This window comes from Zea mays, chromosome 7 (genome assembly GCF_902167145.1).
Source record: "Zea mays cultivar B73 chromosome 7, Zm-B73-REFERENCE-NAM-5.0, whole genome shotgun sequence".
In the NCBI taxonomy this organism is placed as follows: domain Eukaryota; kingdom Viridiplantae; phylum Streptophyta; class Magnoliopsida; order Poales; family Poaceae; genus Zea; species Zea mays.
Window position 1 is genome coordinate 34,193,949 of NC_050102.1, and position 12,104 is coordinate 34,206,052.

The 12,104-nt window shown below is 42.9% G+C and overlaps 1 protein-coding gene across 1 annotated transcript; it reads right to left on the reverse strand.

Annotated features, from left to right (window-relative positions):
- Positions 1–296: 296 nt before the first annotated feature.
- On the reverse strand, positions 297–10,249 carry LOC103632242 (PGR5-like protein 1B, chloroplastic). The gene is made up of 10 exons (XM_008654057.4): positions 9,798–10,249; positions 9,606–9,702; positions 9,246–9,346; positions 6,570–6,626; positions 2,092–2,168; positions 1,854–1,905; positions 1,183–1,293; positions 906–1,003; positions 718–807; positions 297–629 (listed from the first exon to the last, which is right to left on the reverse strand). Exons 1-9 carry the CDS (start codon positions 10,119–10,121, stop codon positions 735–737), a joined length of 990 nt encoding a protein of 329 aa, XP_008652279.1. The 5' UTR covers positions 10,122–10,249; the 3' UTR covers positions 297–629; positions 718–734.
- Positions 10,250–12,104: the final 1,855 nt, after the last annotated feature.

Below are 12,104 nucleotides of genomic sequence, written 5' to 3' on the forward strand. Positions count from 1 at the left end.
CACATCGTGGCCAGGTTCGAGAGTCCCTGATACATTTTACTCGTGTTCTAAACTCATGAGAGTCAGTGGGTGATGACGCCCGGGCTTCACTTTGCCTAGGTGAATTTCTTTTTTTGTCCGATTTCATCTATATGGATGTGTACTAATCATATGGGCCTTGTAATATATGTGTAACCTTTAAAAACTTGTATCTGTATGTTTGGTATGACTTTGGAACAACGTGGATGGATGGTAATGTAGGTGATATCAATGTCGAATGAGACTACCATTATTTGCACACACACAAAAAATGTGGGTTTCCATCGAGAAATCGTTGTTTATTTGCTTGTTTATCCCTCATTGTTTGTAGTAGCCGACTAGGTAACAGCAATATATAGGAGGAGAAAAAACATACAATAACTCGGCTTATTAAATTTTTCTTTGTACACTCTATGCACATACATATACCCATTTCATTAGATCTATATAATACAGGTGTCTAAACTTGTTCAAATATATATACACACAGACTAGCACAGCAAACATACATCACTCCACGATTGCCACCCGATCCAAGAACAGTCTTGCTTCGTACTGTCGTCGATCAAGAATCTGCGGGCCGGCCGGGCCGTCTTTCCTGCTAGCGAAATCTAGGAACATCCATGCAGTAAGAACACTGTAGCTTTGGTCTACCATCATGCATTAATTAATTGATGGATTAGCAGGATGATGACTCACCGAAACCACGCCATCACTTATTTAGCCTCAGCCGGTTCTGGGAGTGTGATCAATCGGGTTGAAGAGTCGTACTCCAACTCAGTGCCACAACTGATGCACAAGCACAGCAACGAACGAACAGACGCTGCTCAGCTGCATATATATAAGCCTCAACGCGTACAGAACGATGATGGAGGGCATATATGTACCTTGCACATTTCACGCTGTTTTTTGAGCCACCGCTAGGCACTGACAGTATGGTACCGAAGAAGGAGAGGTTTTCATTCCCGCAGTTTGGACACGGACCCTGAAAATTAATTAAAGAAAAAAGGAAATTCATCGACGATATATATATATATATATATATATATATATATATATATATATATATATATATATATATATATATATATATATGCGCGCGCTCCATGTTAACGGCACAGTAATGTATTGGATGGGACTGGGAGCAACGAAAAGGGAAAATACCTTCAAGATCAGGAAGTCCTTCACTATGACATTAGTGATCGCCTGCGCTACCCAAAATATTAAAGGCAGTGCGGCGAACCATGTGAAGATGAAACTGAAAGGCTCCGGCAACTGCGTGAATAGTTAAGGAAAACGCAGGTACAAATAAGTAAATATCTTGGTTGTTGGCACACAGACACCAACTAAAGAACCTACGGTGTAAAAAGAAAGTTATTTACAGTTCCAGAGTATGGTACGATGGAGTCGTTCCTTTTTCTAATTTTTTTTTTTGTTTAGATTGGTTCGATATAAAATAAAATGTCTCTAAAAAAGGAAAGGAAAATTATGGTGAACTATTCAGCTCCCTAAAATCATTTGAACGGAGCCTCTCTCTAGCATGGAGCCGCTCCATCCTAACTAGCTCCGGAACCATGAGCGGCATGCATGGCAAGGATGTTGCTCATCATTGCATTAGAGATAAAAAAACGTTTTAAAACTAGATAACAGTCAGGCGACTGTGGTTAATTTGGCAGCACTGCAGAAGCCCACACGCCCACTACAGCACCACTAGAACCCGCATCCACAGTGGAACCCCCAATTTTCAACTTCCAGGCTTCCAGCTCATCAGAAACAACTTTCAGTAAACTTATCAAGGATAGTGAAGTAAAAGACTTCAATTTGACAATACTTACCTCAAGAAGATATGTGATTTCAAATCCCGTGAAATCATCCAAAAAGAAGAATCTGTCAAGAGAAGAAAACGTGCATTAGACATCTTAGAGTTGTTAATGAATTAAAATAGTATTCCTCCTAAAACAATAGCTGCATTGGGCTGTGCTGTAATTAACATGATCATTTGACATCAGGAGAATTTAAGCAATCCTCTTTCTATTCTTTTCATGCCAGAGTTCCATGTAATATAATACTCACAGTGCCAGAGCTACAACAGCTGCGGGAACATTTAGGAGCAACATCTTCAAGTAGTCAACAGTCAAGTCACTGTAGACCTGCACAAAATTCCATATAAAGTTCAGAATTCTTCTCCAACTCAATTTACTTACGCATAGGAATTGAATTCCATTTTAATAATAGTAATTTTGTCATATATAATTAAGCTAATTCGGTTTTATGCAAAATATATTTGTATACTATTATTAGCAAGATGTCGAATATATTTATATGCTACATTTTTTACTATAAATGAGTGAGACGAAGAGTGTCAGACGAAGAGTGTCATGTAAGTTATAGAGTAGAAACAAATTCTACTAATGTATAAAATTATTTTCCATCCTGCACCCCATGAATTTGAGATATGCTTATATCTGAACTTTGAAAAGTGGTGGAATGTCAAATTCCAAACTATTTAAGGGTGATCGTGCTCGAGTAGAGCTTGACTCCGGCCATCTAGAAGAGGTCACACCACATGTGACTGGTGAATACTAAGTTGTACTCACTAATGATGGATGTGGGGAAACCATATAGATGAACAACACCCTCGTAGAAGTCTTGGTGACCGAGGCAGTCGTGCATGGGTGGCTAAAGGCGATGAAGTGTGCCTAATTGGAGAAGCGGTTGAAGATAGTAACAATAATAGTATTGACCTTAGGGAGGCCCTCGGTGAAGTCTATTGAGATATCGACCCACACTTGGTATAGCACATCGAGCGGCTAAAGGAGATCGAGTGGCTATAAGGTTGGTGTATTGTTGTATCGGTAGGAAAGTAGAATCTTTGTGCAGTCATAGGAGGTTCTTATGTATGCCCTCATGGACAATGGTATATGCCAATGCAAGAACCAATGGGCATAAGACAAGCTGCCCTAGCATGAAGATACACTTACCATGGAGCAAGAATTCATCGATGGTCTGCCATGGTGCTCTTAGAGTCGCATTCTAGAGATGCTAATGGAGATGACCAACCTCTTCATTGTCCATGATTGCGATATGGATCTCATTGGGCAGGTGGAACAAGGGCCTAGAGAGGGCGAACAACGCTATAGAGTCCTCATTGATATTGGTGTTGCGGTGCGAGAAGGCATCCAATACCAAGTAGTGGCGACTGAGGCGTTACTTGACCATGAAATCAAAGCCAAATAGCTTGTTGATCCACTATTACTGGGGAATAGTCAATAATCACTAGTCCAAAGAGAAACTTGAGGCTATAGTTGTTGGTGCACAAGGAGTGATTACCTTAGAGGTATGTCCGTAAGGCCGATGAGTTCATGCTTGTATGTTGCCAACTTGTGATGACACATGGTGAAGTCTAGCTAAAGAAAATGGGACCACCCCATGGTCAAAGTGTTGTATTTGTAAGACCAGCCCTATGGAGAGGGTGCGCTTGAGCACTGTGGACGCCTCTGTAGCCTCAAACGTCCATGCAAAGGCATCATTGCGCATCAACTATGTCATAGGTGTGACAATCGTGCCAAAGTCCTAGATGAACTTCCAGTAGTAGCCGACCGGCTCCAGGAAGCCATAGACGCCCTAGGACGAGCGGGGCTCTAGCTAGAATGAGACGGCTGCCACCTTGTTGTTGTCCATTTTGGCACCATTGGTAGAGATAACATGGCCAATGTAGGAAATCAATGATGCCCCAAAAGAGCACTTTCACCACTTCAAGTGGAGGTCATGTGTGCGGAAGGCCTCAAGGATGATATACATATACTACATGTGCTAAAACTATGATGAACTATAGATTAAAATGTCGTTGAAGAAGATAAGCTCGAATCTATAGAGGAAAGTCTAGAAAATATTATTCATGAGTGCCTGAAATGTAGGCAATGCATTGGAGAGGCCGAAAGAATGAAGGAGAACTCAAAGCGGTGGTGTTTGTAAGGAACACCATCTTCTCGATGTCTATAGGATGCATCCACATCTTATGATAGCCATACCATTACTTGGTGCCATGGAGCTCATCGAGGAGTTCCTCGAACATGGGGATGGGGAACTTGTCCTTGGACGTCTTGTCATTTAGAACATGATAATCGTCTAGGAGCCTCCGCCTTATTGACTAGAAGCACTAGTGTAGAGAATGGAGAAGTGCTCAACCAAATGATTACCTGCTCTAGCATGGCAATGCACTACTATTTGAGTTCATCCTTTTGCAGCTGCAGGTAGCAGTATGGGTAGACGACCACTAGAGTGGTGCTCAGTAGCATGTGGATTCAATGATCATATGTGTGTGTCGGTTGCAGCCCATAGGGCTTATCAAAGACGACATCGTACTACTAGAGTAGGTGGCCTAGCAATGGTTGCTAGTGGTCGTTGGCGATGGAGTAGAGCATTGGTGGTGTGTTGTGGCATGGGGATCCCTTCAAAGGATGTGGTAGTCACCTCTCTAGAATGCCATGTAGAGGACCTCAAAGTCCCACATGATGGGTCCCAAGGTTTAGAGGTAGTCGATGCTGAGGACGAGGTCAAACCCACTTAGGTTGTTACCGAAGCAGTTGATGGTGAACTCCTCCTAGCTGATGTGCATGACCACGTTGCATGTCATGCCCTCATAGGGAACATAATTACCATTGGCTATGATGACTCGCATGGTGGTGGTGTTCATTGTCGCTAATCCAGTGTGGCACATGACCCCTAACATTGATGAGGTTGTGTGTCAAACCACTATCTAGGAGGGCAAGGAGCCGATGACCATGGGTGGAGGCATGGAGGTGCATGGTGGCATGAGTGCATATGCCAACGATGGCATGTAGGGAGATGACTATGGTGTTGGCCTAGTCATCATGGTCCACCTTGGTGCCCGCATCCCTGGATGCCACGTCAAGCAAATATTCAGTGACCTTAAGATAGAATAGATGGTGACACTTGTGGCCCCACATGTATGGTTTGTCTAATTGTAACATAGACCTTAAGAATGGCGCTTAGCCTTCTCGGCTGGTGTGAGGTAACAGAACCGATGTGAGGGAGCAGGTAGGGACATCATTAGAGGTGGTGCCGACAACATAGGTGTTGTCATGACTGCAACAATTGTGCGATGTGGGTCTAGTAGCACCGATGAAGGGCGCTAGAGAGGTAGAGCGACACATGGCACTAGGGCAGGCATGGTGTTCATTTATAGGTCTTGGGGTGCTCAGAGCTTGAAGTTGACCCGAATGTGCTTTGAAAGACCCCGGACAAAGATTTTAGTCTTTTGGACCAGTAAAAGATATGGCATATGGCACACTAGCATGTTGAAGTGGTCCTTGTAGTCCTAGACCATGGCGTGGAATGGGATCTTCACCTGTTCGATGAGACAATTGTTACAGATGGCTTGGTCGAACTGCATATGGCAAAGATCTTTGAATCGCTCACATGCTGGCATGCCTTCATCCTACTCCAACACATAGTACCATTCTAGGCCACATGTGCGAGATGGTAGGAAGTGAGCCAGATCTGATCTGAGGCAAGTGTACACTACCCATGGAAAAATTGCTCGCAATGGTTGAGCCAGTTCAGGAAGTCCTCCTTGCCATCGTAGGTGGAGAAGTCGAACCTTCAGGGAGGCCAAGAAAGATAATTGTCTGTCTTACCTTCAAATAGTTACATTACCTCTATATTTATAGTCCTTAGAGGACTTGGCTTCTTAGCAAGTAGAGGAGAAATCGTTATGCATTTGTATTCTCCTTTTGTAACAAATCAATCATATTTCCTAACCAACTCAATTTTAGCTCTAAGAAATCTCTATTTTAAGTCTTTCCTAAACTAGAATCATACACAATAGTATATACTATAGTTTCTGTGAGTACTATATGCGTTACAACATCACATATATTGTTCTCGTTGGGTTGGGCTTGGGGCATATTATGATTTTAGTCCCTAGGCACCTTCTTGCCTCAGGGCACCTCTTGCCCTGCCCCCTAGGCTGCTCTTGCCCCGGTCCCTAAGGCACCTTGGACACTATTCCCCGAGTCCAGTGTGCATAGAAGATATCAGTCATAATGTTTCTCATCTGACTTGTTTTGTGATAATGTTTTATTAAATTTTGTGGTATGTTAACTTTGTAGGTGGCACAAGGGACCTACAAGATAATGTTTCTCATCTTTGACTTCAAGGTGAATACTTAATATCATAGCAGACTTCACCCATCACACAAGAAAATAAATATGAAAAATATGTAAATAGATATAAATAATGCATAATTCAAAATTTTAACCCACTAATAATTTTCATTTACAGTTCACATGGTATAGAGGTTGAACATCATGAGGCTTTTGATCACTGAAGAAAGTAGTGACAACAAGTTGTAAAAAGTTTGGTCGCAAGCTAGGAAAGAAATGAATTGTGCCTTTCTTTCTAATGTGTGCTAACATGAAGAATAAATGGCAGTATGGCACTGATAGTAAACTGAATGATTATTTTTTCAGAAAATCAAGACTTAAATGTGAACAAGTAGAGGTAAAAACCGTCGAGGCAGTACATACCTTTCGACTCCGTAGGCTGCATCTTGGACCTTCCTGTACAATGTCGCTTCCTTCTTTCTAGAGAGGGGAAATTATCAAGAAAAATAATTGCAAATTAAGAATAACACTTTATATGCTTATGGTGCAATCATGTGGGATATTTAGTAATAGGGAATTTTCTTAATGCTGCTATTTATTTTACTTTAAGTTGGTAATGACTTTCTATAGTGTTAGCACCTCATTTTTATACCACGCCATTCTCTCAATCCCTCTCATCATCCTAAAAACTTGTGTGATATCAAATTGATAAGTAAACTAAAAAATGGTTTCCCTTTTCATAACTTAGAAAGAGAACCAAGTTTGATCTTAGAGCTTGCATGCTTATTGTACATTACCTTTGTCTCTATATGTATGATTTTCTGTAGAGCTTTTCCAAACATCTAAAGATTGTCTTTTGTGGACTTTAGACGGCTCGAAATGACTTTTCCCTATAAGGTATTTTTCTATGCTTGCTTTTTAGTTTTTCTAGTCATATACTTGAGAAATAGAGACATATTAACATCAACCATCTTGGTAAGTAAAGGAGGAAAATTGGTTGGTAGAATTACACAAATCGCCTCACCTTTTCAAATAGTGCAAATACATGGTTGAGATGTGTTCATTTGTATCGATTGATGATGAGTGGTTGTCAAGAGATGATCAATATTTAGTTTAGTGTTTGGACTAACCATAGCATGAGTGTGTATTGTGCAACATGTCTCTTGGCTTGTGGTGCACAGGTGTAGAGCATAGAGATGGTCGACGACTACGAAGAATATCAAACATGTTTATGTCGATAGTATAGGATCGGTGAAGGACAGACGAGAGGCTTAGACTAAGGTACCGAGAGCTGAAAGATTGGGTATGCTGGCTGACACATAGGGACATCAACGAGCAAGTGTATATATGGATTAGACCATGTTGACAAAGTCAAGGTAATAGACCATGTTGACCAAGTTAAGATAACGGTTGGCCAAATCAAGTGGGGACAAGAAGAACATAGTGATCAGGCGATCTAGGATGAACGATAATATGTATCGAGATCATGGAAGAAGAATATTGAATATGCTTCTCCATCTAGATTTGGTGGTTTGAGCTTCAAAATCAACGACCAACGGTTTGCCTGGTTTGGGCCTCAAAACCCAAGATGGAGTTTGGGGCAACACATAGTGTCGTTAGGGAGTTATCATTGAGGCAAATCTATCTCAGAGGCGCTCGTGGTTGTTAGATGCATGGACATGGACCACCATTTGGACCATTATGCCCATGGGGTCAAGTGGTTTATCTAAGGGCAAACTTAGAATGTGTAATATGGCTCCATAATTAAGAGGGATGCTGGTAATTAGTTTTTATCTTAAGTTTTAGATTCCAGATCTATTTTTTCTAAGTTTGGGTTGAGTGAGATCCGCAGTTGAGAGAATCAGTCCTTAATATATGTAATCTTAACTAGGCCTTTGTGGTGAAGGAAATAAACCAATCATTTCGCTGATATCTGATCTCTTATCTCATTTCACTTTTCTCCCCCATGAACCCCCTTTCTTCCGTTTTGTTTGATTTTGTGTTTCCAAGGATTTGAGATAGATTGGGATAGATGTGTATGTGATAGGACCTTGGAGGAACATATCCACCAAGTGATTTGATCACATTCCTCACAAGCACAAATTTGTGGGATTTTGAACAAAGGTGAGAAAACCATGGTCCTGTTAGTGAGAATCCAGATCCGTGGCGTTTCCTATGGTTTTTGGAGTTGATCTTATGGGAAACCTTCTTGTCCTCCTCTCCCTCCTCTGTGCTAAATTTGGGCCCTGTTTTTTTACAGTTTCTTCACACATTTAAGTAGAAGTTGCACCAAATAGTAGGCTTCTACAACAGCTTATCAGTTTGACTGTTTCTCACAATAAACTAAAAGTAGACAATAAACAGGAGCTGCTTTTCACTAGATTCTTAGTTAAGTTGTTTTTCCAACAAGCAGCAGCTATACAAAACAAGGCCTTAATCGTATTTGGATCTTGTTTGGGCCAAATTTCACTTTTATGTGAAGTTTTGGAGGTGCTGCCTCACAGAGCTAGTCCGAGGATGCCTGATCCTAGCCAGGCTGGCCCACTAACAAGGCTAGGCGTCCCTTGGTCTTGATTCTAGGTAGCAAACCCGGCCAAGCCACCCTAGGGTTCTCGCTAGGCCAAGTGGGCAATCCTATTTGGGTATAATTGCCCATTTGGCTTGTTTATGAGTAAAATTATCAGAAGGGATTGAAGAGGCTAAAATCTAGTATCTTTACTTCCAACAAAAAGCCAGCTTATTGTGTTTTTGAGCTTCGGGTGTCCGTTTCATGCATGATCCTGTCTCTTACGTGGGTTTTCTAAGGTGCCGAGAAAATTTTCCAAATCATCCGGTCACTAGTTGCCTTGGATGATTTAAGTTTGTGCTCTTTGCTTTAGCTCGATTGAAGTCGAGAACTCGAGACTCTCGCTTTCGTTTTTTGAGTGTTGCCGCTGGTGTGAATGTCTCGTTATATTCTCTAAAGTATACTCCGATCATTATATTGTTGGTTATATTGGTTATTTTCTCTGGTCGTCTTGTTGCTCCATCCTTCTTATATAGCATATCACACCATCATCGCACTAGCAAAAGGTTCACAGGCGGGTAACGAGAACAAACCTTTAGTCTCAGCTTTAGTTGATCGAATTCATCATCCGTCATGATGGGGTTGCCCGAGACATACGCCATGGCGGCTTCCAAAAGCTTCTGCTCATCTGGGCCTAATAACCAAGCAGGCAAAAAACAAATGAACATCGATTAGGGATTGGCACGAGCAAATTAAAAAAATTATGTCTGCGCGCGCGCTCAAGACAAACACTGAATGCCTCGGGGACCATCTCACTGCTATCCCACCAATAACGCATGCACGCTCGTGTACCTTGTCGTCGTCTAAGGAAATACGTTTCTAGTATACGTCATCGACACAGTAATAATAAAAAGTCGCAGGAGGGGGGCTTAATTAGTGAAAAACGCACTCACTTAGCATCACGACGCTGCTCCCTTCCCACATGAGCTCCTCCTTGAGGTTGTCGAACTCCTCGTTCGACATGATCGCCTTGCCTTCGTAGTAGAAGGCCTACACACAACACAAACACCACGCATGAAAACGCCAGCGAGCGAAACGCATGCGGCGGGACTCTATCATTCAACGACGCGTGCGTGCGTGCGTGCCTGCATCGCCTGGAGGAACTCCTGCTCCATCTCCCCGATGCTCTTCTTCTCCTTGCGGTTGATGCTGCAGTAGGGCAGCATGTTGCTGTCCACCACCTGGTCCGCTTCCGCCTCCTGCTGCTGCACTTCGCCCTCGGAGGCGCGAGGCCGGCACGGGCCGCGGGCGCGCGTGGCCGCCGCGCCCCCGACGCGTGGGCACCGCGGGGAGGTGGACGCCGCCGCCGCCGCGGCGCGCGGCAGCCGGCGGGTCGTCGTCGGCACCGGCGGAGGGAGCGGCGAGGGCAGGCGGCATGGCAGGGAGAGCCGCGCATATTGGGTGGCCATGGCGTGGACGACCGGCGGGCTATACCAGCAGGGTGGCGAGACGTAGGAGGGTCCCCGGCTCACCCGCGCGCGCGGGAGAGAGAGATACTTTTTCCTTTCTGTGTGGCGCGGAGGCAGCGTCCGAAGACTCCCAACTGCGATGGCGCGCGAATGCGGACAGCGATGGCGAAGCGATAAGGCGAATCGGAGGTGCGTGGTCCAGGTCGGGACACCTGGTAACGGAAAGACTTCCCGTATTTTCTGTGTACTCCCCTTACGCTACGCAGCTCGATCCATCAACAGCTACGCTTACGCTTGTATAAAACGGTATTACTACTCTCTCCATTCTTTTATAGGGTGTTTGGTTTGAGAAATGAGCTAGTCTATCATCTTCTCACTCCTCACTATTTTTGTTTGATTTGTGGAATAGAATGAGTTGATCCATCACCACCTCATTCCTTATAGTTAGTTAGTTAGTATTAATATGAGGAATAAGGTCATTCCACCAAATTTGAGGAATGAACTCATGATGCACCACCTCAATTTAGATGGTTTGATTTCTCAAACCAAACACTCTATTATATTTTCCAATCTCTCTAAAAGATTTCCCCCTACATATTATACATCTCCCTATGTATAATATAACTCAGCTAATTAACACATATTTATCATTTTTGATTTTTTTTAAAATCATATAATATTTATAGTACTATAATACATATTATTACCATGTCGCATGACTTAATTAGTATTTAAAACATGTTAATTAATATGTAGCGGAACATAGTGCGTCCCCTATATATACAGAAAGAAGATTTATGTCTCCTTGTATAATAGGAGCTATAGAAAAAACTGTTGGAGAGGAAATCCCTACCGCTCTCCCATACAGTTAGGGGAGCTTTAAGGGTAACACATCGGACGTAGCTCCCTCCACTGCGCCATCCCGCCACTAGCCACACGGCCTCTGTAACACCTAAAATCCATCAAGTAAAATAATACATTAACAGCCATTTAAAACTTAGAAGAGAGTAAATTAAAATTTGAACCAAGTGCTTGATTTAATTTATTTTCAGGAGAATGATTTTTTGTTTGCTAACATTTGATTGATGCTTTTTTAATCCCTTCTCTTTGAAACCCGATTTATTAATATAGGAACTTTGGTCTAAAATAAATATTTTAATTATAATTTTTTATATAATTATTATGATTTTTGAAAATATTTAAAAATATATTTATTCATATTTTTAATGGATCTATATATAAAAAAGAAAGAAAAAGAAAGAAAAACGAAACCCTAATTGGCTAGGCCAGAACCGACCCATTAGTGGCCCAACCGGCCGTCGCCTCCCCCACTTCCCTCCTCTCCCTCTTTTACATGTGGGCCTCACCCGCGGCTCTGAAAGGGAAATATGCCATTGGGCAATTTCTATAAGTATTTTGGTGATTAGATGCCTAACACATCTTAATTGACTTCTTGTGTGCTAAATGTGGGAAAAGTGCAAATCAAGGCATGAGGTATGTTTCTAAACTTAGTACATTATTTTTGAATACTAATGTGGTTATCTAAGTGCTAGAAACAATGTTGAGAAGAAAAAAAATCAAATTGGAAAAGACTTGGCTGTGTGCAGCCAAACTCCAACTCGGCCTGGCACACTGGACTGTCCGGTGGTGCACCGGAAAGTGTCCGGTGCGCCAGGCTGGTCAACGGTGAAGAGGCCGCTCTCGGAAGTTGACGGAGTTGTACGGCTATAATTCACCGGACTGTCCGGTGGTGCACTAGACTGTCCGGTGAGTCATCAGCGGCGAACTCGTCGCTCTCGAAAAAAGGAACGGGGCGACGTGGCTATAATTCACCGGACTGTCCGGTGGTGCACCGGACTTTCCGGTGAGCCAATGGCGCCCGCGCCAACGGTCATCCGTGCGATCAACGCGCGACATGTGGCTGCTCCAACGGTCGGCTGGGTGCACCGGACTGTCCGGTGTGCACCGGACAGTGTCCGGTGC

What these genes read in the sequence shown, in the direction of transcription:
- LOC103632242 (XM_008654057.4), bottom strand. Translation starts at nt 10,121, where the DNA reads ATGGCCACCCAATATGCGCGGCTCTCCCTGCCATGCCGCCTGCCCTCG. An exon ending in AACTAAAGCTGAGACTAAAG is followed by an intron (nt 6,627 to 9,245) that starts GTTTGTTCTCGT and finishes TCCCCTCTCTAG; the next exon opens with AAAGAAGGAAGCGACATTGT. An exon ending in AGGACTTCCTGATCTTGAAG is followed by an intron (nt 1,004 to 1,182) that starts GTATTTTCCCTT and finishes ATTAATTTTCAG; the next exon opens with GGTCCGTGTCCAAACTGCGG.